The sequence below is a fragment of the Brassica rapa genome, chromosome A08, assembly GCF_000309985.2.
Source record: "Brassica rapa cultivar Chiifu-401-42 chromosome A08, CAAS_Brap_v3.01, whole genome shotgun sequence".
Taxonomy (NCBI): domain Eukaryota; kingdom Viridiplantae; phylum Streptophyta; class Magnoliopsida; order Brassicales; family Brassicaceae; genus Brassica; species Brassica rapa.
The window spans coordinates 22,362,384-22,386,202 of NC_024802.2; the positions used below are offsets into that span (position 1 = coordinate 22,362,384).

General features: G+C 37.7%; 6 protein-coding genes across 8 annotated transcripts; 4 read left to right on the forward strand and 2 right to left on the reverse strand.

Moving 5' to 3' along the window:
* The first annotated feature begins 46 nt into the window (after nucleotides 1-46).
* Nucleotides 47-2,177, forward strand: LOC103836536 (peroxidase 1-like). Its single transcript, XM_009112810.2, has 4 exons — nucleotides 47-676; nucleotides 787-978; nucleotides 1,083-1,242; nucleotides 1,592-2,177. Exons 1-4 carry the CDS (start codon nucleotides 413-415, stop codon nucleotides 1,996-1,998), a joined length of 1,023 nt encoding a protein of 340 aa, XP_009111058.1. The 5' UTR covers nucleotides 47-412; the 3' UTR covers nucleotides 1,999-2,177.
* A 431-nt stretch (nucleotides 2,178-2,608) lies between these two features.
* LOC103836537 (sigma intracellular receptor 2) lies at nucleotides 2,609-3,898 on the reverse strand. The gene is made up of 2 exons (XM_009112811.3): nucleotides 3,514-3,898; nucleotides 2,609-2,960 (listed from the first exon to the last, which is right to left on the reverse strand). Exons 1-2 carry the CDS (start codon nucleotides 3,835-3,837, stop codon nucleotides 2,778-2,780), a joined length of 507 nt encoding a protein of 168 aa, XP_009111059.1. The 5' UTR covers nucleotides 3,838-3,898; the 3' UTR covers nucleotides 2,609-2,777.
* A 2,314-nt stretch (nucleotides 3,899-6,212) lies between these two features.
* On the forward strand, nucleotides 6,213-11,857 carry LOC103836538 (NEDD8-activating enzyme E1 regulatory subunit AXR1). 3 transcript variants are annotated; one of them, XM_033276439.1, is made up of 14 exons: nucleotides 6,213-6,231; nucleotides 8,776-8,991; nucleotides 9,080-9,243; nucleotides 9,428-9,538; nucleotides 9,652-9,731; nucleotides 9,810-9,960; nucleotides 10,028-10,121; nucleotides 10,193-10,281; nucleotides 10,353-10,426; nucleotides 10,507-10,669; nucleotides 10,813-10,898; nucleotides 11,120-11,203; nucleotides 11,280-11,460; nucleotides 11,570-11,857. In XM_033276439.1, exons 2-14 carry the CDS (start codon nucleotides 8,787-8,789, stop codon nucleotides 11,651-11,653), a joined length of 1,566 nt encoding a protein of 521 aa, XP_033132330.1. In that variant the 5' UTR covers nucleotides 6,213-6,231; nucleotides 8,776-8,786; the 3' UTR covers nucleotides 11,654-11,857. The 3 variants fall into 3 exon arrangements, with proteins under 3 accessions (XP_033132330.1, XP_009111060.2, XP_009111061.1); XM_009112813.2 differs by lacking the exon at nucleotides 6,213-6,231 and having other exon boundaries at nucleotides 8,947-8,991; nucleotides 9,080-9,121; nucleotides 9,220-9,243; XM_009112812.3 differs by lacking the exon at nucleotides 6,213-6,231 and having other exon boundaries at nucleotides 8,715-8,991.
* Nucleotides 11,858-13,971: 2,114 nt separating this feature from the next.
* Nucleotides 13,972-15,103, forward strand: LOC103836681 (glycine-rich cell wall structural protein 1). Its single transcript, XM_033278128.1, has 2 exons — nucleotides 13,972-14,848; nucleotides 14,937-15,103. Exons 1-2 carry the CDS (start codon nucleotides 13,972-13,974, stop codon nucleotides 15,101-15,103), a joined length of 1,044 nt encoding a protein of 347 aa, XP_033134019.1.
* A 443-nt stretch (nucleotides 15,104-15,546) lies between these two features.
* Nucleotides 15,547-20,850, forward strand: LOC103836539 (DNA repair protein RAD16). Its single transcript, XM_009112814.3, has 16 exons — nucleotides 15,547-16,811; nucleotides 16,993-17,073; nucleotides 17,226-18,184; nucleotides 18,266-18,388; nucleotides 18,464-18,537; nucleotides 18,626-18,689; nucleotides 18,778-18,930; nucleotides 19,015-19,100; nucleotides 19,180-19,249; nucleotides 19,361-19,483; nucleotides 19,582-19,812; nucleotides 19,897-20,001; nucleotides 20,076-20,228; nucleotides 20,299-20,387; nucleotides 20,475-20,555; nucleotides 20,653-20,850. Exons 1-16 carry the CDS (start codon nucleotides 16,766-16,768, stop codon nucleotides 20,723-20,725), a joined length of 2,511 nt encoding a protein of 836 aa, XP_009111062.1. The 5' UTR covers nucleotides 15,547-16,765; the 3' UTR covers nucleotides 20,726-20,850.
* A 9-nt stretch (nucleotides 20,851-20,859) lies between these two features.
* Nucleotides 20,860-23,528, reverse strand: LOC103836540. The gene is made up of 3 exons (XM_009112816.3): nucleotides 22,990-23,528; nucleotides 21,307-22,886; nucleotides 20,860-21,194 (listed from the first exon to the last, which is right to left on the reverse strand). Exons 1-3 carry the CDS (start codon nucleotides 23,302-23,304, stop codon nucleotides 21,044-21,046), a joined length of 2,046 nt encoding a protein of 681 aa, XP_009111064.1. The 5' UTR covers nucleotides 23,305-23,528; the 3' UTR covers nucleotides 20,860-21,043.
* Nucleotides 23,529-23,819: the final 291 nt, after the last annotated feature.

Consider the following 23,819-nt stretch of genomic DNA (forward strand, 5'->3'; position numbering starts at 1 on the left):
CACTAGTAATAAATATTTTGAGGTTAACAACAGAGCATTGGTTTGAGAATACTATTTTACTTGGAATGACAAACAGAGTTCGCTATCTAAAAAGTCCATAGACTTTCCGTAGAGCAAAAGAGAAGGCAGAAAAGTTAATGATCATTTCAAAATTTTGAGTTTACATATTCCTGAGAATTGAATATTTAAGCACCAAACAAGATCAGAAAGATCGTGGAGGCCTGCAATGTTTACCAAACTCTATCAAGAGACAGATTAATATTGGCAAATGGGTAATATCTAATTCTATGTTGACATTTAGCAATGGAACTTTTCAAAACGCCCTCCAAATATCTATAAAAACCCTGAGACTTTCTCATATTTCTTCATCCCTAAACTTGGCTTAATACTCAACAAAAGAAGAGAAACAACAATGGCGCTCAAGAACTTACTTGCCCTTGTTGTTCTTCTTGCCCTTGTTGGAGTTTCGGTTGCAAAGCCATATGGGAACCCACTTAGGAACCAAAATGGACATAGGAACCCACGGGCCACGGGTGATCTTGACCTTGACTACTACCGCTCCACGTGTCCACAACTGGAATCCATTGTCCGCCGTGTCACATTTCAATACGTCTCTCGCAGGCCAACTCTTGCTGCTGCGCTTCTAAGGATGTATTTCCACGACTGTTTTGTCAGAGTACGTTAATAACTTTGCATGAGTTTATGTTTTACGTGAGGACTCATGTCCTTTATATAGTAATGTTCGCTCCTTCATAATTCACGTGTGGGTACTCATGTACACATTAGGGATGTGATGGTTCCATTCTTCTGAAATCACCAAACAAGGATGCGGAAAGAGACGCTATCCCCAACTTGTCAGTGAGAGGCTACGAAGTGGTCGATGCTGTCAAGTCATCTCTCGAGAGGACTTGGGGTTGTCGTGGTGTTGTCTCTTGCGCTGATATTCTTGCCTTGGTCGCTAGAGACGCTGTTGCAGTGGTAACATGTTGCATTCTAATGATTTTTATCATTCCAAAACCAATTAACATTAGTTTACGTACTAAACTTATTTTGCTCATTGATTTTGGTTTCTTTTCTTTTAGATCGGAGGACCATGGTGGCCTGTTCCATTGGGGAGGAGGGATGGACGCATCTCGAAGCTTTCCGAGGTTAATTTGCCATCTCCTTTTGCTGATGTAAAGACACTAAAGAAGAACTTCATGGACAAGGGTCTTAACAGTAAAGACCTAGTCGTCCTCTCAGGTATTTATATACAAAACATCTGAAGAAAATACCCTAAAATAGTATTAAACACCTATTTTCAACAAATAACACAAAGAAAAGTATATATAAAATAGCACCGATTAAAAAAACATTTCTATTTTATTATTAGATTTGGGTTTAGCGATTAGAGTTTAGTATTTAGGAAATGGGGATGAAATTAAGATTAAAGAGTTAGTATAAAATGCTATTTTAAAATTTTTTATTATTCAGTGCTGTTTTTAAATAAACTTTAAAAGTGTTATTTTGGAGATTTTCCCTCTTAGAATTTAATTAAAACATGTTGAATTGAAATATCAAGCTGACTAACATGATTTAATTTATTGAACAGGAGCTCACACCATTGGTGTCTCTTCCTGCGGTCTCATCAACAACCGTATCCATAACTTCACTGGCAAAGGTGACTTTGACCCAGCGATGAACCCTAGCTACGTTAGGACATTGAAGAAGAGGTGCAAGCCAACTGATGTCAAGACCCCAGTGGATATGGACCCAGGCAGTGCCAGGAAGTTTGACTCTCACTACTACAACATTGTGGCTCAGAAGAAGGGTTTGTTCACATCTGATGCAACACTTCTCGATGACATTGACACCAGCCTCTACATTCAGGCGCAGGTCGTGACTCGTGGTGCTTCCTTCGCTAGAGATTTCTCTGACTCAATGGTCAAACTTGGTTTCGTCGAGATTCTTACCGGGAAGCAAGGTGAGATCAGGAGGAGATGTGCTTTCGTTAACTAACTTTGGACCTGACGATTGAAGTTCTAAAATGTTTTCTGCTTATCATGTTCTTTTATTCAAGTCCTTTTTCCACGGAAAATCTTTGTGTGAATTAACAAAATGTGTAATAATGTATTTTTTCCTTTCACGAATGTTATCTACTGAGTATTGTTTGAATGAAAATGTTTATTTGTCTTTGAGTTTCACATTGTTAAGTAATAAAAACAAGCTAACCCAAAAAATGGATAACTAAAATATATTTTTCATTAGAAACTGAATCTGAATCAAAACAGAGCAAACACGTATCTCAAACAATGTCAAAAAATTACACAAACGTGGATTCAACCTTTTATTTATATGGTTTAAGAGATGATAATAAGAAGAAGAAAAGAGTCTTTGGTTTAAAATGGAAAAATGGATTTTCCTCATGACTGCCTGGGCCAATTTAATGGAGGGAAAATGTTGATTTTCAGATTCTGGTTGACTTGGTTCCCACGGCTAAGTTGTCTATTTGCCTGAACTGTTAACAACTTTAAAACAATCCTCCATCTAAGTAAAATCTCGTTGTCTTGCATCTTTTTGCCAATTTTTAGAATGAATAGTTGAAGAGTTGTTTGAAATACAATCTCCAGAACTTAAAAGACTACTTGATTTTCAAAAGCAATGAATTTGATTTCGATCAAGGAAACATTTCAGTGTTGCTGAGAGAACAAGCAAAGAGAACCAAAGTTATCCAAAGGTACATAAAAGAAAAAAATGAAAAATTAGAACCAACCATCACAAACGAGAAACCACCTCTTCTAGGCCAGCTTCCTCCTAGGCTTAACAGCGGATCTCTTGTCAACAGATCCAGTGCTCTTGGTTGAACGAGAGACTAAACCACGAAGAGTAGCCAGTATCCCAATACCCATGAAAGGCACATACATCATTAGCAATTTCTCAGATGCCTTCCCCGAACCTATCATCTCTCCCAGGACTGCAGACTAAAAGATCCACACCGAATATATATATCAGAAAATTAACATACAAACAGGCACACAAATACACATACACAGTTGTCAAACCAGAAGTCCACAAGAACACAGACTGGATCTTTTTTTTTTTCCGACCAAACAATTTTATTGATTTAAGTCTGTTAGGACATTGATATACAAGAAAAGACTAGATCTAAAAATGTAGATTATAGCAGAAAAAAAAAAACTATTTGTTTATTTTATTTTTTCAGAAAAGAAAAGACTATTTAGTTCAAGATTAATTCTAGACTCACCATTCACGGTGAGAAAATTAACAAAAGTTCAAAACTTTTTAACTAAAATGCAATTTTGTGTTTAAAAAAAAAAAAACACTAAAACGCAGTGTTTTGTCCGGTCCGGTCTAAACCGATCTCACTACTCTACAGATCTGACTAGTAGAGAACACTCCTTGGTCAACGCATTGTCAAAGATCCCACTAGTGTTCCTCATTGTCAACGAAACAAAGTTCTGAAACTTAACATTCTCAATTTACAGATCAATGCTAAAACAAAATTAACTGTACCATGGAAGTGACGACGGAAGCTCCGTAGAGCAAGCACGTGGTGCCGAACCACGACTTTCCGGCGAGAATCGCGTAGACGTTGGCGATGGAGAGCGGCCACAGGAGTACGAGCTCGTGCCAGATGAGTCCCACGAGGAAATGCGGCTCCTCCGCGAGCAAGTAGTCTCCGAAGTCGGCGATGTAGTTGCGGTTCAGATCGGTGAGGATCGCCGGGTAGATTTGTTTGGGAAGCACCGTTTGCGCGTCGAAGAGCGGCGGGATGAACACCATCAGAGCAAAGTATAAGAAGAGGATCGCGTCGATCAGCTTCCCGAAAGCTCCCATCTTCGTCTTCTCCGATTGAATTCTGCTTTGAATCTGAAGACTGATGAGAGTCGTTGACCTGAGAAACTTTATATTAAGAACCGAAATATCAAACCGGAGATTTCTTTCGGTTCGTTCTTTTTTTTTAAATATGTTTCCGGTTTAGACATGTGGTTATTTCAATTTTACCAACTGCAAAAGGTAACGATCAGGTTACTGAACGAATTAACAAACCGGATATATAAAACTTAGCTATTACAAATTATTATGAGAATATAATTTTATCTATTTCCGGTTAAGTCATGTGGTTATTCATAATTTATCAGCAAACCGGATACAAAACTAAGCGATTACAAATTATTATGCTAATTTTGACATAAACCCCTAAGTATGTTGTAGTAAATGCATTCTTGAACTCTGATTCCTTCTTATCAGCAACTTTGATCACTTCCTCTGAAACTTGGTGCTCGTTAACCTCTTCGGCTCTCCCTGAGCGAGACGGCTCCGTCATTTCCTTCGTCCCCACTTTGGTACGGCCAGAATATCCTCCAAAAGAAAACAGACAGTAAGTGCCATGTGAAGCAAGTGTATAAATTTATGAAAGTTAGTTTAAGTGATAAATTTTACAATATGAAAAAAACATATTAAACATGTATGCCTCCAACGGGAAATAGAAAGTTTATATGCACAGGATGTAAAAGTTTGGTTTGTTTTTAACATTGAAATCTACCACTTAGATTTTTTCCAAAATGGAAGTTATTGTAAATGTTAAATTTACAATATCGAAAACATATTAAACGTACATACACCACTAACAGACCACATAATTTGCATGGCCATAGAAATTATTCTTTGGACCGGGCTCAGTAGTTAGGTTTGTTTTCAATATAATAAAATTTACCACCTACACTTTAGTGTAAATGTTAAATTTACAATATCAAAAGCATATTAAACGTACATACACCACTAACAGACCACATAATTTTTATGGACATATAAATTATTCTTGGGACAGGGCTCAATAGTTAGGTTTGTTTTCGATATATTAAAATTTATCACCTACATTTTTTTCCAAAATGAAAGTCACTAAGCAATAAATTTACAATATTATAACATACTAAACACATGTACACCTGAACCAGATAAAATTCTATGGGCAGGACATAACAATGTTAGGTTTGCTTTTAACATATTAAAATTTATCACTTACACTTATTTCAAAATGAAAATATTTTGTTTAGCTAATAAATTAGAGAAAAGGGAAAAAAACCTGGAAGATGTTGTTCAAAGATTGTTCGTGGTGTTTCCAAAGCTGATCTTCTTAGGCCATTTGTGGAGGAAGAATAGATATCTCGAAGAAACTCATCTTTGTCTCTTGCGAAACCAATTCACGTCGTTTTATTCACCGCCGTTTAACACACTCAACAGAATCCACCGATCAATAACAAGATGCTTTCCTCATATAAATTTTATGGGTAATCGCTATGATGATGAGAAGGATCTTTTGTGTAAAACATTCCACAAAAGTTTTGCTAGAGAAGAAACCAAAATATTATAAGAGAAGTGAAAGAGGGTAAACTTGTGAGGATTCAAGAGAAATGAGAGAGGACTATTTATAGAAGAAATGTGTTGACCCAAAAGAAAAGAGAGGGAAGTGTTCTGTCGGTTGTATAAATTTTTATTTTTTGAAATTAATGCTACATAGAAGGAAGAAATTTATCACAACCGTAATAAATGTCTTTACTGTGTAACGGTCATATTTTTATTTTACCGAGTAACGTTTATATTTTTCCCACTAGGTAATAGTGTAATAGTTATAACCCTATCATGCATGTCTCTTGTGACTTGTGAGTGACAACTTCCTTTTTCTTGTGAATAGTGACAACTAGTATGACTAGTCTAGTCGTGGTCATTATTTCCTAATGGAATAATTGTCTGTTTAAATTACTGAGAAAAATGTTGATAAACCTTTATGGGAAGTTCAGTAGTCTAATAGTTTGATAGTTTATTATTAATGTTTATAAATAAGAAAATCTGAGATTCAAATCAAAGAAAATACGATTGATTATCAACGTAAATTATAGGGAAAAAAATTATAAGATAGTTATAAAATAATGTAAATATTACTGATTTTATAAAATAATATAAATATAACTTAATATCAGACGTAAAGCAGCATATGTATTTTTTTCACACTCTAGAAATATTTATATTAACGAAAGATGTATCAGAAATATTTTTTGATATTTATAAATGAATTGTGATAACAACTAAAATAAAATGGTAATTTATTTATTTCGAAAGTAGTCCATGAAACAAGAGTTGGGTTGAAACCAATTATCAAAAAAACAAGAGTTGGATTGCAGTAACCGGTCTCAGGCACTTTGGCTCTGAAAGAGAGAGTAGCTTAACAATGTGTAAAACCAAGTACAATCGTCAACTCGAATAATAAATTTTACTGTGTAACGGTAATATTTTATCTTTACCGAGTAAGGTCATGTTCTTCTCACTAGGTATAGGTAATAATAATCTATCATGCATTTGACTTGTGAGTGACAACTTCCTTTTTCTTTCTGATTAGTGACAACTAGTCCTACTAGTCTAGTATCGTCATATATTATCTGTAACCCTCAACGGTCATATTTTCCTAAATGCTTAATAACGTACTAGATTTTGATTAAGCGCAGATTTTTTTGAATAAAAAAAATATAAATATGAATTAGCGTTTTGATTTTACATACATTATTAAATTACAAATGTGTACTATATCGAAGAAGCAAATGATTTTTTATTTAAAATTATATAATTGATCAGTTAGTTCATTTAAAATTTTAAATATATATTAGATTATCATCTTTATATCTGTGTGCATTTTAAAAGAGTTATATATGTTAAGTCGGTGAGACATAAAAAAGTTTTCGAATAAATAAAAATATGTGATATGAATTAGTGTTTTGATATTACGTATATTATTAAATTATAAAGATGTATTATATTGAAGAAGCAAATGATTTTTTTATTTAAAATTATATAATTGATCTGTTAGTTCATTTAAGATTTTATATGTATATTAGATTGTTATCTTTATATAGTTATGTTCAGTTTAAAAGAGTTACATTTGTAGAGTCGGTAAAACATAAAATTTATTAATTTCTAAATTTTGGATTAATTTGATATCTGTAAGAATTTGAATATTTTTAACAATGTTTTCATACCTATACCAGATTTGCGTTCGAAACCATAGATCTGGTGATCTGTATATAATCCAGTTCGGATTTAGTTAAATTCAAATATTTATAAACCAGATAAGACTCGGTAATAATCCAAAAACCCATATAAATTTAAAAAATGATCCAAATTTTAATATAATTTTTTGATTTGTGATTCTTTAAACTTAGTTACGTAAAATATATTTGAATAACAAACCAAATATGTCATTGTGAAAAAAAAAATCATTGTGTGTACAATTAACATAAATTTTCATGCAATAATACTACAATCATACTATTTTAATATAAATGGGTGTAAATATAATGAAAATAATTTAGTCAAAAACAAATATGTGAACAACATACCAAAATTGTAAGCCGGTAGCTATAATATCAAATTAATTATAATAGTGAGGCGTTAATGTGAGCACGTGAAATAGTTAGTATGAGTAAAATAAGTCATAGCATTAAATATTAATATGGTAAACTCATAGTCCATTTATTAATCAGAAAATATAATTCAATTAATTTTTATGGTAATATCTATTTCTCATTCATGTACATCCCTAAAATATCTCTTGCTTTCAATGTGAATAATAAATAAGATCATTTACTATTATATAGTTAGAGAAATATAAAGTAGAACCAAAAAAATAGTTAAGTTACAAACAACTTGTATAGATAGAATATTTAGAACTCATTCTGTGATTTATCAAAGTAAAAAAACCATTAGAGTGACTAAACTGGTGTAAACAAAGTTATTGACAACCCAACAAACACTCATCTCTCCACATAAGAATGGATTCATATTGGTGTTAATTAGATAATGGACCCATATTGACGTTAATTAGATATTGGGCATTAACTCGTAAGATAGTGGGCCGTTGAGGCAATAATTTAATTTCAGAGATAATACAGAGGAGGTTGGATAAGTCGTTTTGGATAAACAAACACTCTTCTTATCTCGGGTTATGATGCAGATAACAGAGAGTCTGAAAGTGGAAGAGAACACAAGGATCACAGTGAGTGGGTAGTGAGATTGGGTAGTTTGCTGCAACGATGAGTAAGCGGAGGCCTCCGGAGCTTGTACTCAGATGAGATTGTTAGGAGGAAAGAAGGCAAAGCTGGAAAGAAAAAGACCTTGTTTATGTATCATTATTACTCAATGCTAATGTGTATTTTTTCTGGGATGTACATTGTTCTTGATGCTCATGTCATCAGAATGTTTATGTGCCATTTTATTGGAAATCCAGATTTAATGCGTTTAGCCTCTGAAGTTAGAAACAAAAACAGTTGAAAAGGATGGCAGAAAATAAACTAAAATGTGAAAAATATGTAATAGTTTACTGGTAATGGTTTTTCACTGAATCAGTTCTTGTACAAAATACTGAGAAAAATGTTGGCAACCCTTGAAAAGTGGAAGCTCAGTAGTCTAATAGTTTGAATGTTTATATATATATAAGAAAATCTGAATTTCAAATATTTATAAGATAATTTTAACTTGAACGTAAATATAATTATCAGATGTGAATCAGCATATGGATGGATATATCAGAAATAATTTTTTGGTATTTATCAAAAAATTATAATTAAATAAACCAGTGTTAAGAAAATAGTATAAAATTAAAATAAAAAGTGGGTAATTAAACCGAACATTTTATTTCCAAACAAGTACAGTATTTATGAAACAAAGTTGAAGACTAAACGGGTCTCTGGACACTTAGGGGTCTGAGAGAGAGAGAGAGTAAAGGAAGCTTAACAATGTCTAAAAGCAAGTACGATCGTCAACTCAGGATATGGGGAGAGGTAGGGCAAGGTGCGTTGGAAGAAGCGAGCATCTGTTTGCTCAATTGTGGCCCTACTGGATCCGAGGCGTTGAAGAATCTCGTCCTTGGTGGAGTTGGGAGCATCACCATCGTTGATGGATCCAAAGTCCAGCTTGGTGACCTTGGCAACAACTTCATGGGTATATATATATTCCTTCACAGTGATTTGGATATTAGATTCTATGGAATTGATTGTTATCTTATTTGGATTTTTATTGTTATGTGAAGTGGATGAGAGGAGTGTTGGGCAATCAAAAGCTAAGTCTACTTGTGCGTTTCTCCAAGAGCTTAATGATTCTGTTAAAGCCAAGTTTATTGAGGAGAGTCCGGATACTTTGATTGTGACAAACCCTTCTTTCTTCTCTCAGTTCACTCTCGTTATAGCCACTCAGGTATATATATATATATATATGATTAGGTTGATACTTGTAAAGTTGGGTGTTTTTTTTTATTTGAAGTACTTCACAAGACAGAGTCTTTTCCAGTTGATAGTTTTTGTTTCCCCTTGATGCTCTCAGATTCTCTTATAGACCTTTCCCTAGTGCTTTATTGGTCCTTGTTTGTGTTGCCATGTAGCTGGTGGAAGATTCAATGGTGAAGCTTGATAGAATCTGTAGAGAAGCAGACGTCAAGGTGGTTTTTGTTCGTTCTTACGGTCTTGCTGGGCTTGTTCGTGTGTCAATAAAGGTAATACCTTTCTTGGTCCAGTTTTGTCTGAAAACTAAGGAATCACTGTCTTGTTTTGGAGTGTTGCCAATTGGAATATGCTATAAGTTGTCTTTCATTTTCTTGTTTGTCAGGAGCACACTATAATTGACTCAAAGCCTGATCATTTTCTTGATGACCTTCGCTTGAATAATCCATGGCCTGAGCTCAATAGGTACTCTACTCTCTATTCCTCGCTAATCATTTTGTTTTGGTATCCTTTAACCTTGTGGTTATTCATTGAACTCTGCAGTTTTGTGGAGACCATTGATCTGAATGTATCAGACCATGTAGCGCATAAGCACATACCTTACGTTGTCATTCTTGTGAAGATGGCTGATGAATGGACTAAATCCCACAATGGCAATCTTCCCTCCACCAGGGAAGAGAAAAAAGAGTTTAAGGTTTACTTCTTTTCTTTAGCTAGCTTGCTTCCTTGTTCTTATTTAATCTTTATCCTTAAAATCTTAGGATTTTGTTAAGTCGAAGATGATATCTATGGATGAGGATAACTACAAGGAAGCCATCGAAGCTGCTTTCAAAGTTTTTGCTCCTCGTGGAATCAGTAAGTTGATATCTCGTGTGGTGTGGTAACTCGTCATGATAGTTGATAACTAAACCTGGTCTCTGTTCCAGGCTCAGAGATTCAACAAATTTGCAATGATACTTGTGCTGAACCGAGTTCAAACTCCTCAGATTTTTGGGTGATGGTAGCGGCTCTCAAGGTTTGCTAAACCCATATTTTTCATGTTCATTTTGATTTGTTCATAAGTACTCATCCATCTCCACCTTGCAGGAGTTTGTCTCAAACGAAGGTGATGGAGAGGCACCCCTTGAAGGCTCCATACCTGATATGACCTCTTCAACAGAGTTAGTAAAACTGCCTCCATGGCATTGAATTTCAAACTCAAATCTGTTTTCCAGAGTGCTAAATTGTTTCTTTTTTGCAGACACTATATCAATTTGCAGAAAATCTATCTAGCGAAAGCCGAGGCTGATTTTCTTGTCATGGAGAAACGAGTTAAAAACATTTTGAAGAAAATCGGTCGAGATCCGAGCAGTATATCGAAACCAACAATCAAGAGCTTCTGTAAGAATGCAAGAAAACTTAAAGTGAGAACACTAAACCTCCTAACAAGTTTAATATGTATTTTATTGTCAATGGTTACCTATTGCTTGTTTACTTTTGCTTTTGAAGCAGTATCAAAAACATATGTTTTGATTATCATATAAACTTCAATGTCTCTGCTTTGCAGGTATGCAGATACCGTAAGGTAGAGGACGAGTTCAGCAATCCTTCTGTAACCGAAATTCAAAAGTGTTTAGCGGACGAGGATTACAGGTGTGAATCTCTTCAGGGACTCTGCTCTTTTCATATGACCACAAAACCATCAGCTGATTTAAAAAAAAAAAGATGCATGTGATAGATTATTGCAAAAACTGCTATTTATCTAGTTAACCTTAGCTCACTGAAACTCTTAGTTCATCTTATGCTCATACAGCAGCAAAATAGTTTCTGGTTCTAGTCCAAATCTTTATGCTAATATTGTTTTATTGTTGCAGTGGTGCGATGGGGTTTTATGTTCTTCTTAGAGCTGTGGACAGGTTTACTGCCAACTATAACAAGTTTCCTGGCCAGTTTGATGGGTAAGAAACTCAAATAAGCTTCTGAACAAATGGGTCCTTGTTTGGCTAATAATATGCAAAATCTATTTTTTTGTAGAGGAATGGATGAGGACATTTCTCGGTTAAAAACTACTGCGTTGAGTCTTCTTGCCGATTTGGGGTGTAACGGCTCAGTACTGCCTGATGACCTTATCAATGAGATGTGTCGCTTTGGTGCTTCAGAGCTTCATGTGGTTGCTGCCTTTGTTGGAGGAATCGCATCTCAAGAAGTCATCAAGGTTCATACCTCCTTCTTATTGCTCTGAACTAAACCATTTAAATTCACTAGCTTTAAAAGATGATTAAACTTGTTGCTGTGTGTGTGTCTCTCTCTCTATGTGTTTGCAGCTTGTCACAAAACAGTTTGTGCCGATGTTGGGGACTTACATCTTCAATGGCATTGATCACAAGTCTCAGTTGTTGACACTGTAGAAGATCTCTCCTTAGACATTGGTGTCTTGAAACAGATAATAGATTAGCTTTATAATGTATTTTTGTATTATCTTTCACTGAATTTTAAAAGAATCTTTTCGCGGGTGTATCGAGACACGAACTGTTCAAGGATATTGATTTAGCCGGGACAAAATTGTGCCCTGAGTGTTTTAGCTTTTATATCAATGGTCGCATGATCGTATATTGATGGTCCGTGTTATAGCCGCATTAACCAAGTATGTGATTGTTGAAAACTTCAGTTTATGTGATTGTTGAAAACTTCAGTTTACTACTTACTTAGCTTATGTATCCATGAATTAGTATGTTTTATAAGCTCATGCTTAGTGATGTACTTGCCTCATAGAGACCAACTGATAATTGCATGGCAACTATCAGTAAAACATGATTCTCATCTTCTCCCTGAAGCTCTAATGAGATGCTGTTCCATTGAGTTTAGTATTTCTTTCGTTGGAAGCTTCATCAGACTACTTACTATGTTCCATGAAACAGAGCTCCTAGCCTCTTACTCTTTTCATTTGGGATCTCTCTTGAAGGCGAAGGTATGTATGGTTTCGAGCGCGTGCGAGTATTACAGAGAAGCTGCGATTCTGTCTCCTACTCATTGGACCGAGTAAATCAGTTAGGAAGCCCAATGTAGAGGAAACTCTCAGGCGTCTCCTTATCTTCTTGAAGCCTGAGGCTTTCCAAGGAGGTATTAAGGCTATCAACGAGAGGATCCTCTCGGTTCTTGATGATTCAGGGTCTGGAAGAGTCGACATGAGCATGTTCTACGCAGTGATTGCGCCTTTATGTGGTGGACATTCAGATAAACGGAAGAGAGTTGCTTTCGAGGCGCTTATGTGGAGACCGGTGAACGAAGGAAGCTCTCAGATTACAAAAACAGATGCAGACAAGTACATCAAGCTCTTGAGAGCTATCTACATGTTAGAATCTCACGGTGAAGAAGAAGGTAATTCCTCCGTGAGAGTAACGTTCAAAATCAAAGTATTAACCCTTACAAAATATTCGGTTTTTTGGTAAGTAATTAATATACTGAAGCGTATAATCTTACTGTTATTTTAAAATTTTTAACCACATTATACATTTTTATTAATGAATTCTAAATTTTTTTTGTGGTACATAGGCATTAAATTATATTTGAGCTTTACCACACGTCCAATATCTTTCTTTGTTATTCTGTGAATCCTAATCTACGATATAAAGATATATATAAATATGCAATTATGCATTTGTGCTTATACAATTTTTATAATAAATTTGGAAGTGGGTATGATTGGTGATTTTAGTTGGGAAATAGTAACACATTAAATGTGTATAGTAAGATTTAAACAATGTACTTACGAATGCATGTGAGCCAAATTTATTTTCTCTCAAGAATTCAACCGTTGACTCTCAGTCTCTCATTGCTTTGTTCTTAAATTTAATTTCCCATGCCCGTATACAGGTATCATGGGTGTAATATTTCCATCACCCACGAGAAATGCGAATGAAAACAAACCATTGTTAAAAAGAAACTAAAAACAGAATTTAAAAGTTTAAACCATGAAAAGTTAGTACTCCCTCCTTTTCTAAATAAGTATCAATTTGATTTTTGTAGTACAGTGACGAAAATATATGTAAATTGTTATTAATTATACTTCTATGATCAATAGTATTAGAAATAAATAAAATTATTTATAAAATTAATGCAGTTTTCAATTAATTTTCAAGTGAAAGTAAAAATAATTTGTATTAATATTGTAAAGTGACATTTTTGTAACAAAATTTTTAAAATGACACTTATAATCATGAAACAGAAGGAGAGAAAATATTAATTATCGCATTTTAAACCTAGTTCAAATTATTTTCATGGTAAAGCTTTAGCAAAAGTCGAATATTCAACTTTCAAGTGTCAAGTAGCACAATAGTTATTGGTAAAACCTGGTGTAATCATTAATGGTGATTTACGGATGTGATTGTTTGAAATGTCAACGAAGCTTTGGATGATTAAGGATTGTATTTAATGACCAAACTAGAGATCGAAAGCTAGTGAGAGAGTCTGAACTAAGTATAGATCTATATATTGACTTTGAAGAAAACAAAAATTTCATTAAATGTGTTCCCGCCAATGGCCCAACGGCCCCGAACGCGTAGAACGTAACATGCATGGGGATCCATATTAATGGCTTGTTCATCCCACTTGCTTATTATTTTTCACAACTCTGATGATTCATTATCTACTATATAAGGCAGTGTAGTTCTAGAGGCTGAGACACCCCAAGAAAAACAAGACAAGAGAAACTATCATTTCTCTAGAGATGAAGCTCAAGAGTGTTACATGTTTAATTCTTTCTTTAATTTTCCTACATTTGGGTGTGGAATGTGTTCTTGGGGATAGATCTGTGGTCGATCCTGCGAGGTATAGGGGCGATGATTGTAGGTGGGGCCGCAGGTGTGGTGGACGTGGCCGGTTTGGACGTGGTGGCGGTCTAGGGGGCGGAGGTGGTGGAGGTTTTGGAGGAGGTGGAGGTAGAGGGGGTGGTGGCGGTATTGGCGGTGGTGCAGGACACGGTGGAGGCTTTGGAGCCGGAGGTGGAGTTGGTGGCGGAGCTGGAGGAGGAATTGGTGGTGGAGGTGGAGCTGGAGGCGGCGGAGGAGGAGGTATTGGTGGTGGTTCAGGTCATGGTGGAGGATTTGGAGCGGGAGGAGGAGTTGGTGGCGGAGCTGGTGGAGGAATTGGTGGTGGAGGTGGAGCTGGAGGCGGCGGAGGAGGAGGTATTGGTGGTGGTTCAGGTCATGGTGGAGGATTTGGAGCGGGAGGAGGAGTTGGTGGCGGAGCTGGTGGGGGAATTGGTGGTGGAGGTGGAGCTGGTGGCGGTGGAGGAGGAGGTATCGGTGGTGGCTCAGGTCATGGCGGAGGATTTGGAGCTGGAGGAGGAGTAGGTGGTGGAGCCGGTGGAGGAGTCGGTGGTGGAGGTGGAGCTGGTGGCGGTGGAGGCGGTGGTGTTGGTGGAGGATCCGGACACGGTGGAGGATTTGGAGCTGGAGGAGGAGTTGGTGGTGGCGGAGGACTTGGTGGAGGAGGTGGAGGAGGTGGAGGCGGTGGTGGTGGTGGGAGGGGTGGTGCTGGTGGTGGATCAGGTCACGGTGGTGGTTTTGGAGCTGGAGGAGGAGTTGGGGGTGGAGCCGGAGGAGGTGTTTGGGGGAGGCGGTGGATTTGGTGGTGGTGGAGGAGGCGGTGTGGGGGGTGGATCTGGACATGGTGGTGGATTTGGTGCTGGAGGGGGCGTTGGACACGGTGGTGGTGCTGGTGGTGGCGCGGGTGGAGGTCATGGGATAGGACACGGTGGAGGAGGAGGGTTTGGGATTGGAATAGGAATAGGTGTTGGGGTTGGTGGAGGCTCCGGCAAAGGTTCTGGAAGTGGAAGTGGTGGTGGTGGCCACCGTTAATCAAGGCACTTATTGACAATCTCACGTTTTAGTACTACTACGTACTTGTGATTCTACTCTTGTCATATGCTTAAAAGCAGAAAAATGTATGATTTACATCATTGTTCATTTCAGGATGTGTGTTTTTCGATTTTTGAAGTGTAAGAATGTTTTGGGAAATTCCAATAAGAAAAATATTGAATACGGATTAATCTTAATTCTTGATTTTTCAAACCGGAACAAATCCAACAGTTTCCACAATTTATTTCTCTTCGTGGACTTTCAAATGAATTGACTCGTTTCACATGCACATGTTACATACGTATACCCCATCGACTTCAATTTTGAGGTCCTGTCGTCAGATATTTCTCTACCAAACCAACACAATACGGAATCAAGCTTTTAATGAAATTCATCACTACCTTCACTTAGTCTTTTCCAAAATTTTCATAAACTTAGTATTATAAACAACGTTACTGTAGAAAATCAGACGTTGATCATGATCAACATTAACGCTCACAAGGTTTAGCCCCTATAAACTTTCCTTGTATAACACTCATGATACGCTGTTATAAAATTTGAGTTCATAAATGTAATATCTAGCCCGACCCTTGTCCTCAATGACATCTAGAAATAAAAACCAGAACAGAAGCTAACACCCCCACGGGGTGTTGACGTCAAGAACTCAAGATAGTCTTTCTCTAAAATGCTTCAGCCGCTTTGTCTTTTTTTTCCTCATGCACATTAATCAAATAACATTATGGGCCCTTATTTTGCCTCTATCATCATGGGCCACAAGATAGTAAGTAATTCACCTAAAGGTTGTTGTCTTCCACGTTATTGGGCCTTAGTATACCTAAATCTCTGGGATTTGTACAAGGATTAGTCTTAATCTCACATACCACCATGCACTGATGAATATTCTTCACTTGTAACTTTTTTTTTTTTTTTTTTTTTCAACATCCTACTTTCTTTTTATATATAAAAGTAACCAAAGGTATCGATTACAAATCTGCACTAAACAGACCAGTTAGCGCTAAGCTTAACTTTACAAAAAAATCACCCAACAAGGGGATACAGGGACTTTACAAAAAAGATCCCTCAAAAAATACTTAACCAAAAACCAAAAGGAGTTATTGTTGTTGCTGAGTAAGGCGCTCTCATACTGCGAGACAAAGGATCCAATCTGAGCTTAATGACTTGCTGGATTTCCTGAATAATAGCCTGCGGAGGTCTGCACAGACCCGTGTGCAATCTCGAGTTTCTCTCCTTCCAAACAATATAGATAACAGCTTGGAACAGCAGTCTTACGACGAGCAATAGATTTGTATTCGCTGTTGGGTCTTTCAGCCATCTCAAGCATTCTTCACTTGTAACTTGTAAGTAAAAAGATTTACAAGTTAAGGAAAAATCTTTATATAAAGACTTAACAGGCAAAAATATAGCTATTGCTATACGATACGGTGCTATCTTAAAATCTATTTTGTTAAATTTGCATTTTAATGATACCAAAAAAAAATTAATATTAAAGTTGACGCGTTCCCCCGCGGTTCTCGACTCAATTTAATGTTCGGTCTCTCTTTTTGTATTTGTATATGGAAATATAGAACGACACCTCCTTTTGAATAAACCTCATTCTCTTTTCTTCTTCCTTCTCTCCCTCAGATTCTGGGTTCGACGACGATGGAGCTTCGACCTCGCAACAAGGCGATTGTTACATCGGACCAAGGTTTCTCATCAATCTCCTCATTACTTTTTGGTTTATGTCTATTGATCCTTTTGTCTATTCTGTTTTTCTGAGAATTTGCGATGTCAGTGGAGTAGTGTGTGCAATTTTTGGACTTAGATTATACAATTGTTTGAGAAAAAACATAACTTTAATCACTTTGGCATGCTTTGTTGTGAAATAGATGTGAATCTGGAGGAAGAAGATGAAGAAGCTTATGTTATGTCTTCTTCAGATAATGATTCTTCCGACTCTGAGTTTCAAGGTATGTTGTTGAAGAGTTATGTTATGTTTTTCTAACGTTTCATGTCTTTTTGGCTTCTGTTCTGTGATGAATGAGTTTTTGCATGTTATATAAATTACACAAATGTATGTTTTGAAGTTATATGTTGTTAAAAACTAATTCTTGAGGAACAGTTTCGGATGAGGATGCTGATGATGCCGATGGTAATGATGATTTACCAAATCCTGTCCCTGTCCCTGTTCTTGATCCTGTCCCTCTTGCTGTCGCTGTGCCTTTGCCAAATGCAAACGCACCAAGAGGCACCAAACGGAAAAGCACCACCACAGTCATCAAAGAGAAAGGCAAGCTCTTGTGGGAGCTCTGGGAGAAAGAGGATGAACAATGGGTTGACCAACACATGACAGACGATGTAGACTTGGACCAGCACAACAACGCCGTCATCGCCGAAACCGCTGAGCCGCCTCCTGATCTCATCATGCCGCTGTTAAGGTACCAAAAGGAGTTTTTATCGTGGGCGTCGAAGCAAGAACGCTCAGTCTCAGGAGGCATACTAGCAGACGAGATGGGGATGGGGAAAACCATACAAGCCATCTCTCTCGTCCTCGCGCAACGCCAAGTCGACAGAGCAGCTGGTTGCACACTTGTGCTTTGTCCTCTCGTTGCTGTCTCTCAGTGGCTGAGCGAGATCGATCGGTTTACATCCCCAGGAAGCACTAAAGTTCTTGTCTACCATGGTGCCAAGAGGGAGAAGAACGGTAACGAGTTCAAGAAGTACGACTTTGTGCTGACGACGTACTCTACCGTTGAGAATGAGTTCAGGAAGTGTGTGATGCCGGGAAAAAAGCAGTGTGAATATTGCAGCAAATGGTTTCTTCCGAACAGGCTTATGAGACATCATGTGTATCATTGTGGGCCATCTTCTGCGAAGGCGCTGAGAAAATCTAAGCTTAATATGAACCCTCTTGCTGTAATGGAAAGAGAGAGAGCAGCAGCCGAGGCTGAAGAGGCTAGTAGCAAGGGGAAGCGATCTAGGAAGAAGAAGACTAAACAAGCTTTAGAGGAAGAAGATTCAGTGAATAGGAAGAAGTCTGTTTTGTACTCTATTAAGTGGAACCGGGTCATTTTGGATGAGGTCAGTACATAAGAGATTGTCTCTTTTGTTTTTGTCAGTATAGAGTTTATTTAATTTACATTTTTTTTCTACATAACATAGGCTCATTACATCAAAGAGAGACGTAGCAACACTGCGAGAGCTGTTTTTGCTTTGGAGGCTACTTATAGATGGGCTTTGAGTGGGACTCCTCTCCAGAATCGTGTTGGAGAGCTTTACTCTCTGGTTAGTTAATTTATGGCTCTTGCACATTATCATTAACGTCTCTGATCTTGACAATTTTTTTTTTTTTTTTTTCAGATTCGCTTCCTGCAAATTAGTCCATACTCTTATTACTTCTGCAAAGACTGTGACTGCAAGATTCTTGATTACACGTAAACTTTTTTCTCCTTTCTCTTCTGTTTCATAGCTCATAATAAAGATGTTCGATTTCTCTTTTGTTTGATCTTCTTTTGGTTGCAGTACGCATGCAAACTGTCACAGCTGCCCTCACAATGCAGTGCGGCATTTCTGTTGGTGGAACAAGGTTTTGTATTGGTCTTGATTTTTGAAAGCATGATCACCTTTTTTATACTGTCCTTCTGATTGTTTTTGTTGTTTAAAATCTATGCTAGAATGTGACCAACCCAATAACAGAGCCTGCTTATGGAAACGAGGAACGGGGAAAGAGAGCAATGATATTGCTTAAACACAAAGTTCTGAAAGACATCCTCCTAAGACGTACCAAGTTGGGCCGGGCAGCTGATCTTGCGCTTCCTCCTAGAATCGTATGCTGCTTTGTCTCCCTTGTCTGATGTAAATGTAGTTGCTTATTAGCTTGATCTTTACATATAAGTTGTTGCTTCTTGTAGATCACCCTGAGGCGGGATTCACTAGATGTAAAAGAGTCTGATTACTATGAATCACTATACCAAAACAGTCAATCCCAATTCAATACGTTGAGTGCCTTCTATTCTTTTTCTCCTTTGGTTCATGTAACATATATTTGACTGTGTCATTTTCATTTTTGTTTGCAGGTATATTGAGGCTGGGACAATTATGAATAACTTTGCTCATATATTTGATCTTCTAACCCGTCTGAGACAGGTTTGTGTGGCATCATCTACAGTTTTTTCTGGTTCAACTAACCAGCCAATGCACTTTCTGGATGATATAGATTGTAGGTTTGTGATGTATTTGTTCTGGAATTTTTCGCAGGCTGTTGATCATCCATACCTTGTGGTGTACTCCAGTTCTGGAGGTGCTAATGCTAACTTGAATGATGAGAACAAAAAGGAACAAGAATGTGGTCTATGCCACGAACCGGCTGAGGACAATGTTGTAAGTGTATCAATTTTTGTTCAGGAATCTGTCAGATTTCTATTGCTGGAATAATTTGTTGGATTAATATTTTTTTCTTTGGTTATTTGACTTTGAAGGTGACTTCTTGTGAACATGTGTTCTGTAAAGCTTGTTTGATTGATTTCGCTGCATCCCTGGGAGAAGTCTCCTGTCCAACATGCTCAACACTAGTGACTATGGATTGGACTACCAAAGCTGACATAGAGCAGCAGGCAAACAAGACAACAATTAAAGGATTTAGAGCCTCAAGCATTTTAAATCGGATCAAGCTGGATGATTTTCAGACTAGTACAAAGATAGAGGCTTTGGTATGTGCTCTTGTTAAGTTTCTTTTGCATTTTGAGCCTTTTTCTTATTTTCTTTAACGGTTTTGTGGTCATGTCTGGATGCAGAGGGAAGAAATAAGGCTCATGGTGGAAAGAGATGGGTCTGCCAAAGCAATTGTTTTCAGCCAGTTCACATCATTCTTGGATCTGATAAACTACACCCTCGGGAAGGTAAAATATAAAGAGCAACACACTATGCTATGAAAATGTTCATTAGTTTTAATCAGAACGAACCACTCTTGCAGTGTGGGGTTGGTTGCACCCAGCTGGTGGGAAGCATGTCAATGGCAGCTAGAGATGTTGCTATCAATAAATTCAGAGAAGATCCGAATTGCAAAGTTTTCTTAATGAGTTTGAAAGCTGGAGGTGTTGCTCTCAACTTAACAGTCGCTTCACATGTAAGTGTCTAGTTAACAACTGTGGAGGGAGTATTGAAAACATGTTCTAACATTGGAAAAAACTCTGTAGGTGTTCATGATGGATCCGTGGTGGAACCCAGCGGTTGAGAGGCAAGCACAAGACAGAATACATAGGATCGGACAGTACAAGCCAATCAGGTTAAACTTTAGTCTCCTTTGGTCCTCTTTATCGTTGGTGGGTGAGAACAAATGTTTTATACATATGTGATTTGTGTGAAATTACAGGGTTGTGAGATTCATAATAGAGAACACAGTGGAGGAAAAGATTCTGAAGCTTCAAAAGAAGAAGGAACTTGTGTTTGAAGGGTAAGTGAAAGATTCCCTACTTCCGTTTTCTTTTATTTCCGAACATAAACCATTATTGCTTAGAAGTTATCATGAACACACTTTCTGTTCATTACAGGACCGTTGGTGGATCTCAGGAAGCCATAGGAAAGTTGACAGCGGAAGATATGAGGTTTCTGTTTACCATCTAACTTAATCTATTAGAATAAAAACCTTTTTCTTTTTGTATGTAAGATCATAAGACGGAAGCAAAACGTTTTTTTTTTTTTTTACCTTGTATCAAGAACAAACCAGGTAAACTTTTTTTCACCTAAGAGGCCCAGTAGGTGCAATGGTAGTCAATCAATGGACGATACCACTAGACTTTAGTAACACCATTTGTTGGCTACAATGCAAACAAGTTGGATCTTTGAATTTATTGAAAATGAAATACATACGTGATTACAAACAATCTTCGAGCCCCCAAGAAAAAACAGGAGGCGAAAGAAAGATAGTACGTCGTCATAATATTACTCTGCCTTTGAGATTGGAGGCACAGAGAGCTTGGTCTCGAGCATAAACGAGAGATCATGCATCTGTGACATCAGCTCCTCCGCAACATCACTCTTTGACTTGCGGGATACTGTTGTTACTTGATCTTGACCATCAGGATCACCCGTTCTGAAAAACAAAGGAAAAGAAAACACAAGGGCAGGACATGTTACTACATCTGAAGCTTCTTGTTAATACATTTTAAGAGATTAGAGAACAAGTTTAGGAGAGTATAAGAAACCTCTCTGAGGTTGAGGTTCCGGAAGGCATGGCTTTGACTTCCTCTGAGTTGGTTTGGCCTCCAATACTCCCCGAAAAGAAATCAGAATCAAGGTCTCTGTGATGGTTACTTTCCCCGAACAAGTCCATCCCCTGATTCTGCTCAGCAGATTGATTCACAGTTGTCGGAGGCTGCACAGGTGTTTGCAAAACGGTTGAGGATGTGAAACTATCCCAAGTTCCAAAGAGATCATCTTCTTGACCTTTGGCTATGTCAGATATCACGCTTGTACCAGTGTTCTGCTTCTCATATTCGCTCTGTTCTTTAACATCATTCTTAACATGTGCCAGCCCATCAAATATCTCCTCTTGGGAACTTTCCATGGTTCTCGAAAGCAGATTACTAGGAGTCTTGGAGTTAGCTGAGCTTGCAAAATCATTCCAGTCATCGTCATCATCATTCTCATCCGCAGGTGTCTTCTCAATGGCTTTCTTTTCACTGGCTTGCCATAGATCATCTCCCATCCAATCAATATCCATGGATGAACTTCCATTGCCTCCCACAACTTGTCCCTCACTCTTATCATGGACAGCCGGGTCGTTGTTTTGAGACTTGCCAGTAACATTACCAAACAAATCATCTTGCAGCCAATCACCAGCTTTGGAAACATAAGCAGTTGAAGAATCTGCTGGTTTTCCAGAGCCAAAGACAGAGTCCATATGAGCAGACAAATCAGCTGGAGAACTTACAAACGGATCACTACTTATCTTTTCCTGGGAGACAGATTGAAAGTCAGAATCCCAATCAGAAGAAGAGGCAACAACCTTGTCATCTGATGATGGTGCTCCCTCAAACAAACCAAAGCTTTCATCCTCTTTAGAAGCACTATTTCTCTGACCATCTTTTCCCTCGAACAAACCAAGATTACCATCCTCTTTCGAAGCACTATTTTTCTGAGCATCTCTACCCTCAAAGAAACCAAAACTCTCATTGTCTTTCAACGAACTTGTTCCCTTACCATCTGCACCCTCAAAGAACCCAAAACTATCGTCTTTTCTAGAAGAACTAGTTCTCGGAGCATCTTTTTCCTCAAACAGACTGAGATTTTCATCCTCTTTAAAAGAAGAGTGCTCAGACTTTTTTCCCTCAAAGAACCCAAAGTTCCCCTGCTCTGCTAAAGAAACACCATCCTGCGCATCTCGTCCCGCAAACAAACTAAGACTCTCATTCTTCTTCGCATCATTTCCCTTAACCAAACCAACATTCTCACTCTGCTGTGATTCAACAACTCCTTGGCTCTTGACACTATCAAACAAGCTAAGACTACGTGGATCCTTAAAATCATCATCCTCCACAGCTTTGCTCTCTGCTGTATCCACTTTAGAAAGCTCCTCTCTTTCTTCAACGAAATAATCATCAAGACTGATTCCTCCTAGATTCAGAGGGCTTTTCTTCTGCACAGATACTCCATCACTCGTTTCATCTCTTGCACACCATCGTACTTCCAAATCAAGAAACTCAGACAAAGCAACTCCCTTTACAACAGGTACCTTACCTCCTCTGCTCGATCCACTCGTTTCCTTTATCGCCTCCACCATCTCCTGCAGATACAAACCGTTTCATAAAGTCTCAACCTTTCACAATATCACACAAACACAATCAACATAACGAAAAGCATTTCTCAACAGATTCGATGTTTTTTACCGATCCGTCTAGATCAAGAGAGGTGAGAAACCATTTGTAAGCGGAAGTGGAGGTGAGCTTGATTGGATCAGGAGCATTATCGCTCGTCCGTTGCTGCTTGCCGCAGAAGACGCAGATCAGAGACTCGATCCCTCGCAGAAGCTTTCCTTTGCAGTTTCGGCAACGGAGGTAAGGAGGCGAAGCGTCGAGCTCCGCGATTGCCTCCGGAGCTGTGGGAAGGCTTGGAGAAGAGGAATCGAGAGAGGAGAGCTTGGCGTTCTTACGAAGCGAGAGGTTAAGTTGGTTGATTAGATCCGACGAGATCTCCGTCGCCATTTCGTAAGGAATCTAGAGGGTTTGGAGAATGATGATGATTCTGAGAGTCTCCCTCTATGGCTGATCGCATTGTAGACGAGGTCTAAATAGTCACGATAAGAAGTTATAGCTGAAAATTGTGAACTTTTTAATAAGTAAGGTCTCTTCTGTAATTGTTTGTTCAGACAGGCAAATTACAATCGAGATTGGACCAATGTTTTTAAAACCGGACCAGAATCTGGACCGAATAATTATTTGGATCGCGGTTTAATATGGTTCGACTGGATCAAATCTGATTCAATATTTTTTAAATATAAAAGTTTGAAAACAAATATAAAACACTATATACAGTATATAAACTATTTTTGTTCATATGGTTAGTTTATATAGTTTTCAATAGTTTTAGTGATTTTTATAATATTCAATAATTTTGAGATTCAAAATAGCTACTCGATCGGTTCACGGTCGAACTAGTTATTAGATCTAGCTACGTGAATGGTTTTTGGTCTAACCACTGCATCAGTCCGGTTTTAAAA

Bases quoted from the DNA above. Each gene is read 5' to 3' on its own strand.
- LOC103836536 (XM_009112810.2), top strand. From the start codon at position 413: ATGGCGCTCAAGAACTTACTTGCCCTTGTTGTTCTTCTTGCCCTTGTT. The intron at 979-1,082 runs GTAACATGTTGC...CTTTTCTTTTAG, and splicing joins CTAGAGACGCTGTTGCAGTG to ATCGGAGGACCATGGTGGCC. The intron at 1,243-1,591 runs GTATTTATATAC...TTTATTGAACAG, and splicing joins AGACCTAGTCGTCCTCTCAG to GAGCTCACACCATTGGTGTC.
- LOC103836537 (XM_009112811.3), bottom strand. From the start codon at position 3,837: ATGGGAGCTTTCGGGAAGCTGATCGACGCGATCCTCTTCTTATACTTT. The intron at 2,961-3,513 runs GTACAGTTAATT...TGGATCTTTTAG, and splicing joins CTTCCGTCGTCACTTCCATG to TCTGCAGTCCTGGGAGAGAT.
- LOC103836538 (XM_033276439.1), top strand. From the start codon at position 8,787: ATGTCTAAAAGCAAGTACGATCGTCAACTCAGGATATGGGGAGAGGTA. The intron at 9,539-9,651 runs GTAATACCTTTC...CTTGTTTGTCAG, and splicing joins TTGTTCGTGTGTCAATAAAG to GAGCACACTATAATTGACTC. The intron at 11,461-11,569 runs GTTCATACCTCC...ATGTGTTTGCAG, and splicing joins CATCTCAAGAAGTCATCAAG to CTTGTCACAAAACAGTTTGT.
- LOC103836681 (XM_033278128.1), top strand. From the start codon at position 13,972: ATGAAGCTCAAGAGTGTTACATGTTTAATTCTTTCTTTAATTTTCCTA. The intron at 14,849-14,936 runs GTGTTTGGGGGA...TTGGTGCTGGAG, and splicing joins TGGGGGTGGAGCCGGAGGAG to GGGGCGTTGGACACGGTGGT.
- LOC103836539 (XM_009112814.3), top strand. From the start codon at position 16,766: ATGGAGCTTCGACCTCGCAACAAGGCGATTGTTACATCGGACCAAG. The intron at 19,101-19,179 runs GTTGAGTGCCTT...TTTTGTTTGCAG, and splicing joins AGTCAATCCCAATTCAATAC to GTATATTGAGGCTGGGACAA. The intron at 19,250-19,360 runs GTTTGTGTGGCA...AATTTTTCGCAG, and splicing joins TTCTAACCCGTCTGAGACAG to GCTGTTGATCATCCATACCT.
- LOC103836540 (XM_009112816.3), bottom strand. From the start codon at position 23,304: ATGGCGACGGAGATCTCGTCGGATCTAATCAACCAACTTAACCTCTCG. The intron at 22,887-22,989 runs GTAAAAAACATC...TTGTATCTGCAG, and splicing joins CTCTTGATCTAGACGGATCG to GAGATGGTGGAGGCGATAAA. The intron at 21,195-21,306 runs GTTTCTTATACT...TTTGTTTTTCAG, and splicing joins GGAACCTCAACCTCAGAGAG to AACGGGTGATCCTGATGGTC.